The following is a 13,510-nucleotide window of genomic DNA, read 5'->3' on the forward strand; positions in this document are numbered from 1 at the left end:
GTTTTGTTCTGCCACACCAAACCGCTGCAGAGGTCGTTGCAACAATACACACAGATGAGTCCTTCTGAATTATAGCAGTTTATTTTAATATTTTGTACAGCCAGCATTGGTCTCCAGGAATAAGTTATAGTTTTACGTGAGTCCCCCCCAAACCCACCCTCTTAAGGAATGTTCAGCTTTCACCACATCTAATTTAGAGGGAAATAATTTATAGGGTAAGACGCAGTCTGAAGAATGGAAATCAATCTTCATTTCACGAAACTCCTCCGAAGTTCTCAGGGTTTACTTACATCTAATTGGATTCAAGACCAAGCACAGCAGCCACGTCTGACTGAGAACAGCTCACACCTCAGCAAAGATCTTACTCTGTGAAACAGGACAGGATTTTGTTTCCCATTTCCCTCCTCACGCCACGCAGTTCTGCCAGGCACACGTGAGCCCTGCAGTTTAATCCAACCAACGCTCATAACTGGTTATCCAGAAAGGTACTCACTTGGTGTCGGTCTCACTTCATCAGCAGTTGCTCTCAGTACCATTTAAAACATCATTTCTCACCGTATCGTTTGTTTCTTTAATGCAGCCAAGAGAAATTGAGCTCGATACCAAACTGCCTTTAAGCACTAAGCAACACATAAAACAAATAAATACTATAAATGCTTTTGAATGGTAATAATGCACATTCTCTGTTCCAGTGCAGAACTTGGTTATTTACTGTGTAAAAAGCACTACAAGGACAGCTCTTCAGCAGCACACGAGGCATCTCAGTAACCTGCTTTCCTCCAACTGCTTGAATAAAGGGGGGAAAACGAGCAATGGCCTAAGAGACGTTCCTCTTGCTCAGAGAACTGTCAGCATCCGAGATGAAGCAGCTCACATTCTCCAGCACAAAACTAAGAAGAGGTTGCACAAAGACTTCATTCTCCCCCTCCTAAAATCACACCATTGATAACTGAAGCAGCCTGCTTTGCTCTGGGAAACAGCAGCAAACAAGAAACGGGAGCTGAGAGCCAGGCAGGCACACAGCTCTCAGATTTTAGTGCCCCACCAAAGGAGCCCTCCTGCAGTGCCCACAGACAGGATCAACTAGAAAGCACAAGGATGTTTTTAAAACCTTGTATTTTTGACGTGGAAATGAAGATGAGCTCAGCACCGTGCTGCAGCTTCTTTTCTTAAAGGTGGACCATAAATTTTGGAAGAACAAAACTTCCAGGGCAATTTTGGTTGTGTTTCCTACGGAGAACAGAACTATTGCTGAAGCTACGGAAGCTTTCAGCTACACAGAAAAAGAATCCACGCAGCACCGTACTCCACAAGGGCACTCCCAAATGCTCTACAACACAACAGAAGAAGTACACTTACATGAATGTTATTCAAAGTTTTCCTGAAGCCCCTTCAAGAAATTATACCCCAGTTAGAATAAAGCAAACCCTTCCTTTTGATTTAACTGTTCTTTTCGACGTGTTCCATATATACAATTCTTAAAATACACTTAAAAATAGCTGCACACATTTGATATCGTTATACCAGAGGAGGGCAGCCTGGACAGACGGCTCTCCTCGGTATGTTAAAAACTGTAAATAAAACCCAACCAGACTCGCTCTCCCCGGTACCCACGTCAGCCCCGAGGAGGGAAGGGAAGGGGAGGAACAAGCAGTTTTAAAATGGGAGTCTTTCACAAAACACACTACTTACAAACCTCGGGTTAATTTCCGCAAGCAGTTTTATATCAAATCCTTCCTTAAATATCTGAGGTCACACACTGCCATCCTAGCAATGAAATCTGTTGCAACATGCATGTGTCAGCTTCCCACTCAATCAACTGCGACCCTGAGGATTTTTCTGGCCTGGTAGAAAGAGGAAATGTAACAATTCCTGAAGTATGGCTGGTCCTCCATTTCAAAATTCTGTATGGTTTCCTCGATGGTTCTTGGACACACACTTATTTTTTTCTCTAATACATGTTTCCCTCTAACCAACATGCAGATTTCTCCTCCCAGTCATCCACATCGTGACGTCCCAACGAAACCATCCGTCATCCATCCAAAGGTTTTCCCAGGTAGACCAAAGTCACTTCTGTGTTACCATATACGGCAGACACTGCTGGATACAGGCAAACTTTGGGCAGTCCTCTGAACGCAACTCCCAAGAACTCATAGCCCCTCTCAAACGCTAACGTTTTGTCTTCCATGTCCAGGATAACTCGAATCCTTTCGCCTATCTGGAAACAGAGATGGGAAGAGGAGGGAGAAGAAACAAACAGGGAAAGAGTCAATATATTCAGATGGATGAAAAAAAAAAACCCCAAAAAACAACCAAAGCAAAATCCACAGGTAATACAGCAGAACAGATTAAAGCAAGGCTTTCCTTGGTGCTTTCACAACAGAGATGTCTCCATTCCTCTCGTATGGACCCAGTACATCTGCTACCTGCTCCTGCGGGCAGCCCAGGCCTAAGCACCCTCACAACACTGAACGCAGCCCTTCACAAGCAGACCTTGCAGCAGCACCACAAGCAAGAGCACCAGAACACCGCAGGAGCCTGAAAATGTTGTAATAGCCCCAAGTTACCGGGGCTCTGTTGCTGGCAATGACCAGTACAATCTACAAAGAGCAATGTTAGACAAGTTGTTTTAGAAAGGTAAATGCCAGGTGCAGAATATTCCCAGAACGTACTTCTGATGGCACGAGTGCTATCACTGACAGGGGTGCTCCCTTACCAAGGCAGAAAAATAATTCAGTGCAAAACTTTGGCAAAATGGGCACGCAAAACCTACAATACGGATATACACGTGTGAGTAAAACCAGTGCTGAAAGCAGGGTGTACAGGATGCTCCCCGTGTTTATCCTGTGCTTGTTACTTTCAAATATAAACAGAAGCGAGAAGCACCAGCAGCAAATGCAGCATGAGATAGCACAGACTTCTGCTTCTCCACCAGACAACCGCAGCACCGGGGATTCCTTCCAGCCAACATATTTTTCCTCTAACCAATGCTAACAAGTGCGTATTTCCCTTCAGTACGTATCCTATGAGCAGATGACCGTATGTGTATGATGCTATGATTCTACGTCTTACCAAATACAAAATGCTTTAAAGGATTGCTGATTCAAGCCCTCACCAATTCTTAAGAAGGAAGCATTGACTGCAAGCACGGCTCAGCCTGCAGGCCCCGTGGGAGCTCTCCTGGCTTTAAAACCTCTCCTCATCCTGCTGTGCAGAAAGGCCCAGACGGGCAGCAGGAACGGACTGCCAATGGGCAGGGCTGGAAAGGGCCAATTCACACAGCAGGAAACGTGAAATCTGCATCTCTTTGATCCACATTTACTTATTAATTGCAAAAATGGCAGTATCATTTCCAGATTGAACTAAGCGCTTGGCAGCAAGCTTTTGTATGAAATTTAGAAATATCAGCCTTGAGTTAATTCCAAGATCTTCATGTACAGCTGAAGCACAAGGCATTATTCATCCCAAACCATGACGCTGTGAGATGGGAATTATACTGCAACACAGCTGAAGATGCAACGTGAGGAAAACCATCAGTCAAAAGGCGGCCGTGCGAGCGGCCTGGAGAACAAAGATAAACAGTCACAGACAGAACAGCAGAGCAGCACCCGTGCTTTGATAACCCAAAATCACCCACACGTCACGGCCTGACCAAAGGATGTCACCTGTGGGAGGGCGCCCAGAGAGCCAGCAAGCAGCGCCTGGCACGGGAAGGCCCTGCCTCAGCACGGCCTCTGCTCACACTGCCAACAGGGGTGAAACAGCCACCGACAACAGCCGCCTCGCTGCTCCTGAGAGCGGCATCAGCTTTTGTTTCAGAGGGGAATGCGGTGTTCCGATGAACACCCACCACTCGGTATTTGAGAAAGAAGGCAGAAACAAAGGAAACGGGCGCAGAGGAGTGCGGCTGCCCCATCCCTCGGTGCTCGGGGCTGGATGCGGCCCCGTGCGGCCTGAGCCAGTGGGGGCAGCCAGCCCTCTGCAGGGGTGGCAGCGGGTGGGCTTAAAGTCCCTTCCACCCAGCCGTCCAGGGGCCGTGCGGGACGGCCGCGAAGCCCGCGAAGGTAAAGCCGGTCCCTCCTGCAGGGAGATGCCGGGGCGGCACCCAGCAGCGCACGGAGGGCCCGCTGCCCGCTCACCTGGTACTTGGGCGCGTTGTTGCACTGCGGGAAGCTGCCGTTCACCTCCCCGTTGTGCAGCAAGTTATTGTCCACCAGGTTCCAGCCCCAGCTCTGGTCGTCGCTGCCCAGCAGGGCCACGTAGCCCTGGCACTGCATGGCCGCCCGCTTCGTGGCGATGCCGATGACGGCCACGGTGCCCAGCGGCCCTTCCCACCACACCTCCCAGGCGTGGCGGCCCTCGCTGAAGCCGATCTTGGTCCTGGCGCCGTCGGTGCTCTGGGCGATGGGGTTGCGATGCAGCGTGAAGCCGTTCTTCTTGATGTAGACGTTCCGGGAGCAGTCGTTGGTGCTGAAGGCGTGGTGGAAGGCACGGACCTAGGGCGGGGAGCCAAGAGGGGTCAGTCCGCGGGAGGCGTCACCGCCGCGCGGGGCCGCGCCGGGCTCACCTTGCCCTTGTAGGTGGGCACGTTGCAGAGGATGTCGGTGCGCAGCGCTTCCTCGGCCAGGCAGCGCGCGGCCAGGCTGCGCCACACCTCGCTGTTCTCGTCGCCGTGCAGGACGTGGTGCCACAGCTTGCACACTAGCGCGCAGCTCCGCAGCTCGCGTAGCTCCAGGTAGGAGAACACCAGCTCCAGCACCCGCCCCGGCAGCCGCCACCCCGCTCCCCCCGCCGCCCCGCCGCTGCCGCCGCCGCCGCCGCCGCCGCCGCCGGGCCCCGCCGCCATCGCCCCCCGCGCAGGGGTCGGGGGAGGGGGGGAGGCGCCGCGGGAAGCGGCGCGGAGCCGGGCGCCGAGCGGCCTTCCCTCAGCGGGCGGCGGCGGGCCCGGGCCCAGCGCTCCGCCCGCCCGCCCGAGGCCTCAGGGCGAGGGGGCGCGCGCCGCCATCGCCGCCCGCCCCGAGCCGCCCGCCGCGCATGCGCGGAGCCGGCGTCCGCGCCCGGAGGAGCGGCCCCGCGCCGGCGGCCATGGCGGTCAGGTGGGAGGGCGGCCACTCCGCCTCTGTGCTGTGCCTCGCCGCCGGCCTCGAGGGGCCCGCGGCCTCGGGGGGCGAGCGCGGCGAGCTGGCGCTGTGGGGGCGGGAGGGCGTCCCCGTGGGGCGGCTGCGGCTGGCCCCCGCCGAAGACGACGTGACGGCGCTGGCGTTCTCCCCTCGCCGCCCGCACCGCCTGTACGCCGCGCACGGGGCGGCCGTCGCGCTGCTGGACGTGCGGGCGCTGCGGGAGCCAGTGGAGCGCCTCCGCTACAACGAGGACGAGATCAACTGCCTGGCCGTCGCCGACAGCGGGGACCTGCTGGCCGCGGCGGACGACTCTGGGGCCGTCAAGGTCGTGGATCTGGAGAGCGAGAAAGTCGTCCGTTCCCTGAGGCACGCCAACATCTGCTCCTCCGTCGCCTTTCGGTCGCGGAGGCCGCAGAGCCTCGTCTCGTGCGGACTGGACATGCAGGTGACTTTGTGCCGGGGGCGGGTGACGGCAGGCTGCCCGCGTCTCCACCCGGAGCCGGGGCGCGGGGCCTTCCTGCGGCGCGGTGCCGTGTTGCGTCCCGGGCTTCGCTCGTAGGCGCGGTGTGGATGTGGTTGGCACGGGGGAATCGAAGGACGGCAGAAAGCGGCTGTGCCTGCGTCAGTTCTGTCCTACCGTGTGAAACCAGCGGTTATCCCGAGCGAGTGGCTGCAGGCAGAGCACTGCCTTAGGAAAACATAGTGCCCAAGGCAGAGCGGATGGCAGCTGGAGCACTTAACGCAGAGACAGAACTACCTGGCTGCTCTGAGAATGTTATTAAGTTTATCCCCTGCTCGAAGTAACCTCGTGGAATGTTCTTTGCCTTTTACACTTCTTCTCTGCCTTGTCAGGGGGAGCCTTTGTTCTCTGCGTGCCACACAGAATCACAGAACATCCCAGGTTAGAAGGGACCCACAAGGATGACTGAGGCCAACCCCCGGCCCCACACAGCACCACCCAAACCCGATGTCTCACAGCGGTGTCCCAGCACTCCCTGAGCTCTGGCATCAGGGCCGTGCCCGCTGCCACGGAGCTGTGCCGTGCCCACCGCCCTGTGCTGCAGAACCTCTCCCTGCCCCCAGCCGCCCCTCCCCAACGCAGCTCCACGCCGTTCCCTCAGCACGCAGCTCAGCGCTGCCCGTCCGCTCCCTATGAGGAGCTGCAGCCGCCACGAGGCTCCGCTCGGCTCCTGTGCTCTGGGCTGAACCTACCCCAGGACTTCCTTTCCAGTGGTTGAGGTCTGACCACGTTCCTGTTTTAGCCTGAGATGAAAACTGTCACTTCTACAAAGGTCTCTGTGGTTCTGGCAGTGTTAGGGGAACTTTCCTTTGACAGCATCAAGCAGTTTCGCTGTGTTCTTAAAAACTTTTTTCTATTTTAAAGCCACCGTTTGTCAAAATTCTGGAAGTCTATTTATTCAAGTTAAGGTTGATTGGTTGAAGTTTCCCAAGTTCTGACTTTGCCAAGTTTTTAAAAAAACTGCATTTGTCCACCATTGAGATAGGATTTTAAATAGAGCGCTTTGAGAAGCTTCATCTCAGAGATGCTGAAGTGCGGCAGTAAATGCTCAGCACCTTACACAGTTTGCTTAATTTCAGATCCCTAAAATGGCTGGAAAGCTTTTATCAGAACTGTAACCATTAATATACTATTTCTTTGTGAGAAAAACAACAGCAGCAGCTGATGAGAACTGAAATTTTGGTAGGTAGTGTTATTTCCAGAGGTGCCATGGAGGCAGGGGAAATGCCACGAGGGCAGAACATACTTACTTTGCAGAACGCTTGTCACCACTTGTTGAATTCATGAAGCTGATGCTGTCCGTGATGAGAATGGGAGTGTTTGGCTTACGTGTTAAGATTGGCCCCTCTGATGTGCTCTGCTTTGCACAGTCATCACAGAAAAGTTTTCCCCGTTGCTGGTAGCAAAGTAGTTGTGCAGTTGTGCAGCAGCGGTGACTGCTAAAAGAGGAAAGCAGTAGGAAATAGCACGTGGATTCTGGATAAGCAAACAGCATATCAATTTGCAGGAGACTGAGTTGTGCTTTGAGATCCGCTGCCCTTGGAAAAAAAAGTCTTAATTCATACTGTAAGAGTATTCAGAGAATTATTTTAACAGGTGCAGTGTAAATCTGTAGCGCTTGAATTGTTCTGTGGTAGAAGCAGGATTCACGTGAAGGCACAGTGAGCAGCTTGCAGGTGCCATGGCATTCCAAAAGCAAGTCTCAAACTACCTCCATCTTATCAGGAAGAGTGTGCTCTATCTTCATATGCTAACAGGACAAACCAGATCTAATGCAATATAAAAAGCGCATAAATATGTATATGATTAAAATTCAGGGACTGAACTACTGTTTACTTTTTGCTACTCCATTTCTCAAGCACATTAAAGGAAGTGATTATCTTAGAAAAATTATGTAGCAGAAACAGAACTAACATTCAGAATGATGAACCTCTCTTCAGTCGCTGCTAACGTTTCCTTGAACCTCCTTTTAAATAATTAAGATGAGCAGTATATCGTGATTATTACTGCTGAGATGAATGGAAAAGCATTTAGAACAGCTTTCCCATCCGTTTTATGCTGTAGAGGTCTGAGCCATTAACTCTGCTGGGAAGGGCACTATCATGGTTTGGAAAGCGTGTGGTAAAGATTTGCCATGTCTGTTAGGTGAACTTCAAACGTATCTTGCACAACAGATCTTGAATCTCTTATGCTCATCCGTGGCCCCTACTCTGCCCGAGCAAAACACTTTATCTTATTTTTGTTAGCAAAAGGAACCAATTCTACTTAAGAATCAGATGCTACAGTTGGTGATCTTTGAAGTAAAATGGATAAATGATTGATTCCTTTGATCTTTTCCAAGGTTATGCTGTGGAACCTGCAGAAGGCTCGCCCCCTGTGGACCACAAACTTACAGGAGTGTGGAACAGAGGAAGACAGTCTGCAGTCAGCCGGCCAGCTCTTTAACCCCCCGCTTGCACATTCCCTGTCTGTCGCATCTTGCGGCAACGTCTTTGGCTGTGGAGCTCAAGATGGTAAAGTCAGAATATTCCGAGTCACTGGTCTCAAATTTGAACGTGAGCTGGAGTTTAAAGGCCATAGTTTAGGAGTATCACAAGTCCTCTTCATTCCAGAATCATATTGGTTGTTGACTGGGGGAAACGATGGGAAAGTCTTGCTCTGGGATGTTAATAATGACATTGGAAAGCAGCAGAAAAGTCCAGCAAAGTCACTCCATAAAAGGAAGGGCCAAGCAGCTGCTGCTGCCAGAAAAGATGGAAAGCTCAACCAAGTGGCTTCAAATGAACATGCTAGAATTTTACCAAAGCTAACCATTGAGCATGGAGAGAAGGTGAACTGGATTACGTGCACAGAGATCAAAGGCTCCAGGAGAGTATTAGTTGCTGATCAGAGTAGTTCTATATCTGTTTATCCGTTGCCAGAGTCTTAGGCACTGAAACAGAAATTTCTGGGGAAGAATCATTTCTCCACAGTCGAAATATGATTCCAATTAAATCTGTTGGCAGTGAACTGAACAATGAGGCCTCCTGCATTCTCAGGAATGGCAAGGGATTCGCTGTGTTCTCACACAGATGCTCACGATGTCATTGGCCTGGTGTTACATTTTTAGCAGCTGGTAGTGCTCACTGCAGCCTGTTTCTTGTAGGCTGGCAATTAGTTCATAACTGTCCTGACATAACTGAAGTTGGAGGAATAAAATTAACATGGAATTCCACTGTGCTTAATGGGGATGCTGACCAGTAATAGAGATGTAACTGAGTTCCTTCGGTTTCAAACAATTTCAGTGCTTTATTTTACTTTCCCTATTAAACTGTCCCACAGTTAGCTTGAGCTGGGTTTCTTGGAAATATGGTTTTCATTATTTGCATATAAGATTAGAGAAGCCTTAACTTACTAGCAAGCAATCAAATTAGTAGTCATTGTCGACTGGATCTTTTTTTCACACTGCAGTAATAAAGAAGGTGGGGAAAATGTTAGCATCTGCCCAATGGGTCAGCTGTCGTCTGCATTTAGCTGTTTTTCCCAGAGAGAAAAATTACTACTACATTTGTCTTAATAAATGCTTTATCTCACTGCTCTTGTGTGTTTATATTCATTCTAATATTGCCTAACATAGGTACTGTGCAAAATTTTGTCAAGAAGTTTATTTATAGGCCATCAGGGTAAATGCAAAGGGACAAATGCACTGTTCTGCCTAAGCTAAATACTTCCATGGCTTTCCCAAAGCTGTTAGAAATGCTGCAAGCCAAACTTGGCAGTTAGTTTGCAAGTTGAATGTGGGGAGAATGCTGGAGGTGGTAGAAATGATGTCTGATTGATACCACACTTCCCATGGAATGGACAATCAAGAAAAAAAAATAGAAAAACTTTTTTTTTTTCCTTCAGGTTGTCCTGAAGTTTCCACAGGTGAAGACTCAGAGCTTTCTGCTGGCCACAGGCCTGCTTGAGCGATCTGGGTTCTGTGCTGTCTTGTTACATTGGCTATGGTGTTGACAGATGCACATTACTTGCCTTCACTTTTTCTTTTTAATGGAAAAAAAATGTAGAGTTGTTTGTTTGTTTTTTGCATTGCCAACTCCTGCAAATATTTGCATCCTTTATGGATGAGATTTCAGTGGTGTGTGTTTCACTGTTCTTTGCCCTCAGAAGCAGCTCCCTGCAGCCATGTACAAGTCATTCAAATCCAGCTTTTCATCAACACAAGAAAACAACCAAACAACAATCTGTACAGCCTTTAAAAGCAGGAGACTTTGGCCCAGGAGAAGAGCTTGAAGGCAGTACAGATAAATAAACCAGAACAGCAAAGAAGCAGACTAGATTTCCTCTTCTCGTTATTCCCTGTATGTCTGAAGACAGACGAGATCAGTGCGTCAGAAGCAGAGGTCCAGTTGTGTAATCTGATGTGTAGTACGTTCAGGAGCATGTGTCTGTGCATCTGTGAGCTATATTTGGATGTACAGTCTATTAAAAGCCCAGTGCGATCACCCTCCAGCAGGAGTCAGAGCCCCCATCTGTGGTGTTGACTGCCTCGGGAGAGACTGGAGCCGACCCCTGCTTGACTTCTTTTCTCCAGGACGATGGCTAAAGACAGCATATCCCTGCGCTCCTTGAGCAAGACATTAAACAGGTCTTTCAAGGGTTGTGCTGATGCTGTGTTAGGGGATGAGGATAAGTGGCAGGACTGGGGCAGGGGGAGAGAAGATAAGATTATGCTGTGGTCTGTTATCAAGGTAACCTGTACTTTGGAAATTTTCACAGGTAATAGGATGTAAATAAATACAGTGTGTATGTGGGAAGAGGGTCGTTCATGAACAATCCTCTGATTCTCCTTTATTTGTTGGAGACGGAGGGGGCAGAACAAAGGCTGCAGCACTTCATGAACGCCATCCTTGCCAGCTTCAAGCTGCTGGTCCTGGCAGCTTGCTGCAGGATTCTGTGCAAGTGCTTGATCAGCAAAGCCTGGTAGCTGCACGAAGTGCTGCCAGGAGCAAGTCGGTAACAGGAAATTCTGGTTTGAGCTCTGCTGTAGTTCTGCTGTAAATGGGAGATTGGGAATGAACTTCCAAATTTGGGAAAATACATCAGCACTTACAGGGTCCAAAGATAGGAAGCAAGTGGTCATAGTTGACAAAAAGCAAGACAAACCCTTCTATATTTTAAGAAAGAAAATCATTGTGGCCAAGGAATTGGGACATAGGTAACGCTGAGTCACCTTCCATTTCCAAAGCCTGTACGTGAAGAGGCTTGCAAAAAAGCTTTGATCAACAGGTTCGTTGGCTTCAATTAAAGTGGTCTGGCACCTGCTTCCCCTGCTGGCACCTGTCCATGTGTTCCACTGCATGTGACAGCACCATCACTGCTGGATGGTGCCTGATCATCCAGGTGGGCAACAGCAGCAGCACCAAACGAGAGCCACAGCCACTGCTTGTCAGGAAGGGAAGAGTGGAAAAGGGGTCTGAAACCCACATAATTAAAAGACAAAGTGAGACAGTGCTCCCTTTCAGTGGATGTATGTATTTCCATATGCACTATCTGTGCTGTGTGAGTTGTATCAGCCAAGAAAGTGTGCTTAGGTGCACATGTACAGCTGGTTTACAGGTACTAAGAATTCGTAGTGTCCTGCATGAGTATCCTTGCTGATGAAATGCAGTACTTCTGCTCATGAAATAATGCTTCAGATATTGATACTTGCTTTTATATTCAAATTACAAAAATACTTCAAAGATTAGCCCTCTGCTACAACAGCAGTATTGCTGTAACAGGGAGAATCTCTTCTCCATATGTGAAAATCACCATCAGACAACAAAAACTCCACCAGCTCTGTGTTCCAGGTTCCTAGTGTTATCCTATACCAACCAATCTATGCCAGGGAGAAACTAAATGTATGTATTCTCCAAAGAACTTCAAGCAGAGAACCTGAACTCATTTAGATCTTTTTCTCTTAGTTTAACTGTTCTGTCACAATCTCGATAACCAGCACGTGGTGAAGACAAGGCTACTGGCAAAACTCTATCCACATCACCTGAAAGATGCTGAGTGTGATTTATCCTACTTGTTAAAAAAGAAAAAATAAGTTACTGCTAGAGACAAAATGAAATAGGGCCTTAACAAGCAAGAGAGAAAGATGTTGATACAAGGTTCAACAGTGCAGTTTAAGATCCAGTTCCCTAAACATAAGGATGATACAATAATAACAGTAACAGAAACATGGAAAGAACTGTGGATGAAGAAGGGGGGAAAAAAAAAAAGAAAAAAAAAAGGAGTTTTATTTGTAATAAAAAGTAGCAATTAGTTGATGAAGCCTGAAGATCTGCCAGTAAAACACAAAGAAAATCACACAAATTGATGGGAGCAGCTGATATTCTAATAAATCACTACTAAAGTACAATGCGCCCCGTGATTTGTTCCATATCTAGGAAGGAATTTTGGATGATGGATATTTCCATAGCTTTGAGGTTCCCAGGATTGGGAAGAACAGACATTGACATAATATAGCTGAGGTAAACTTAACATTATCTTCACGAAAGCCACCACCAGGATGAAAGAAGCCCAGCAAACTCCACTCCTCAAGTAAAACAAAGAATGGAAAATGAGCACAAAGTGTCCCATTCCCTCTTCCTTTCCAGTAGACACGGTTAAGTTCTCAATGGAGCAGGGTTTTTTTTCTGCAAAGGCTGTGTGGAGGAAGCTCAAACTAAAAAACAAACAAACAAACAAACAAAAAAAACATACTTAGGATTATGTGTTTAGGATATTCAAACATACAGTTTGTTAATAAGGAAAACTACAGCAGATATCAAGCTATGAAAAAGCAGCGAATAAATACCAGCTACAGAACACAGCAGTGTTGTTATTGCTGTTTCACTAAGGTCCTCCTGTCATGCATATGTTCTGCAGAAGAACCACCATATGAAAGGGAAAACCAAAGCAGGAAAAGCCAGCAGAGAACAAAAGCCACTGAGGGCAGCTTGGTTTATTATTTGCATAATTTGTTATCTGGGGAAGAATGAGAAGTTCTGTTCGATGTTAAATGAAAAGGGTTGAGGAGATCAGGATAGTACAAGTAAAAGCAGAAATAGCTGCAATGCTAGAAAAATAAAAATACCTCCTACCACTAACATCCATACAAATGGTTGATAACTCAAACACAGATATACCTAACACAAACCTTTCCTATGGCTCTGTCTGCATTTACAAGTTACGAGATTTCTACACCAAGGAAAGGTCAAAGGAACATAGGTGGCATCAGAAGATGGAATTTCAAATGGTGTATAAATCTGCAAAAGAAGTAAATGAACTCACAGTTGACTTGGGAGGAACCTCAGTATGTGATGTGGATCAGTTCAGTGGAATGTGTGACCACATGCAGAAAGCACAACACGTTGAGGCCCAGGTTCTAAACAAATGCTTGTTTCCCACTCTCTAGAGTAGAAAGCAGGCTGCAAGCCTTGGAGATGCGGTTCAAAGACCTGGACTCAAACCTGCAGAAGCTGGCACAGAAGTTTGAGGTGCAGGCCAAGCTTCTGGAAGAGGAGAAGAGCCAGGATGCAGTGTGGACATCAGAGCTGGAGACAGGTGGGCAGCAGGGAAGGGCCAGCACCAGCTGTCCTGTGCCCTGCACCTGCGGGTGGTAAGTGCACTTCAGTGTGTATTTGTACAGCCTGGACACAGCCTGAATTACCAAGTGCTATGGAAACAGGAAGGGTCGTTTGATTCGAGCTGTAGACAGCTTTATTTGAAATAAATATTTGTGTGGTAAAGAGCCACACCACTTCCTAGAGACCAGGGACAGGGAAAAAAGAACACGGATGTTCTGATGCCCTTCTGCTAGCAAGGCCTGGAGATTGCACTTTGTGCACCTGAGGTTAGA

The 13,510-nt window shown here is 48.5% G+C and overlaps 2 protein-coding genes across 2 annotated transcripts; one reads left to right on the forward strand and one right to left on the reverse strand.

Moving 5' to 3' along the window:
- Nucleotides 1–62: 62 nt before the first annotated feature.
- Nucleotides 63–4,846, reverse strand: FBXO45 (F-box protein 45). The gene is made up of 3 exons (XM_010716695.4): nucleotides 4,568–4,846; nucleotides 4,140–4,496; nucleotides 63–2,218 (listed from the first exon to the last, which is right to left on the reverse strand). Exons 1-3 carry the CDS (start codon nucleotides 4,844–4,846, stop codon nucleotides 2,033–2,035), a joined length of 822 nt encoding a protein of 273 aa, XP_010714997.2. The 3' UTR covers nucleotides 63–2,032.
- A 188-nt stretch (nucleotides 4,847–5,034) lies between these two features.
- On the forward strand, nucleotides 5,035–9,212 carry WDR53 (WD repeat domain 53). The gene is made up of 2 exons (XM_085232774.1): nucleotides 5,035–5,565; nucleotides 7,982–9,212. The coding sequence occupies exons 1-2, from the start codon at nucleotides 5,035–5,037 to the stop codon at nucleotides 8,567–8,569; spliced, it is 1,119 nt and encodes a 372-aa protein (XP_085088900.1). The 3' UTR covers nucleotides 8,570–9,212.
- Nucleotides 9,213–13,510: the final 4,298 nt, after the last annotated feature.

Source organism: Meleagris gallopavo, chromosome 11 (genome assembly GCF_905368555.1).
Source record: "Meleagris gallopavo chromosome 11, MGAL_WU_HG_1.1, whole genome shotgun sequence".
NCBI classification, from domain to species: domain Eukaryota; kingdom Metazoa; phylum Chordata; class Aves; order Galliformes; family Phasianidae; genus Meleagris; species Meleagris gallopavo.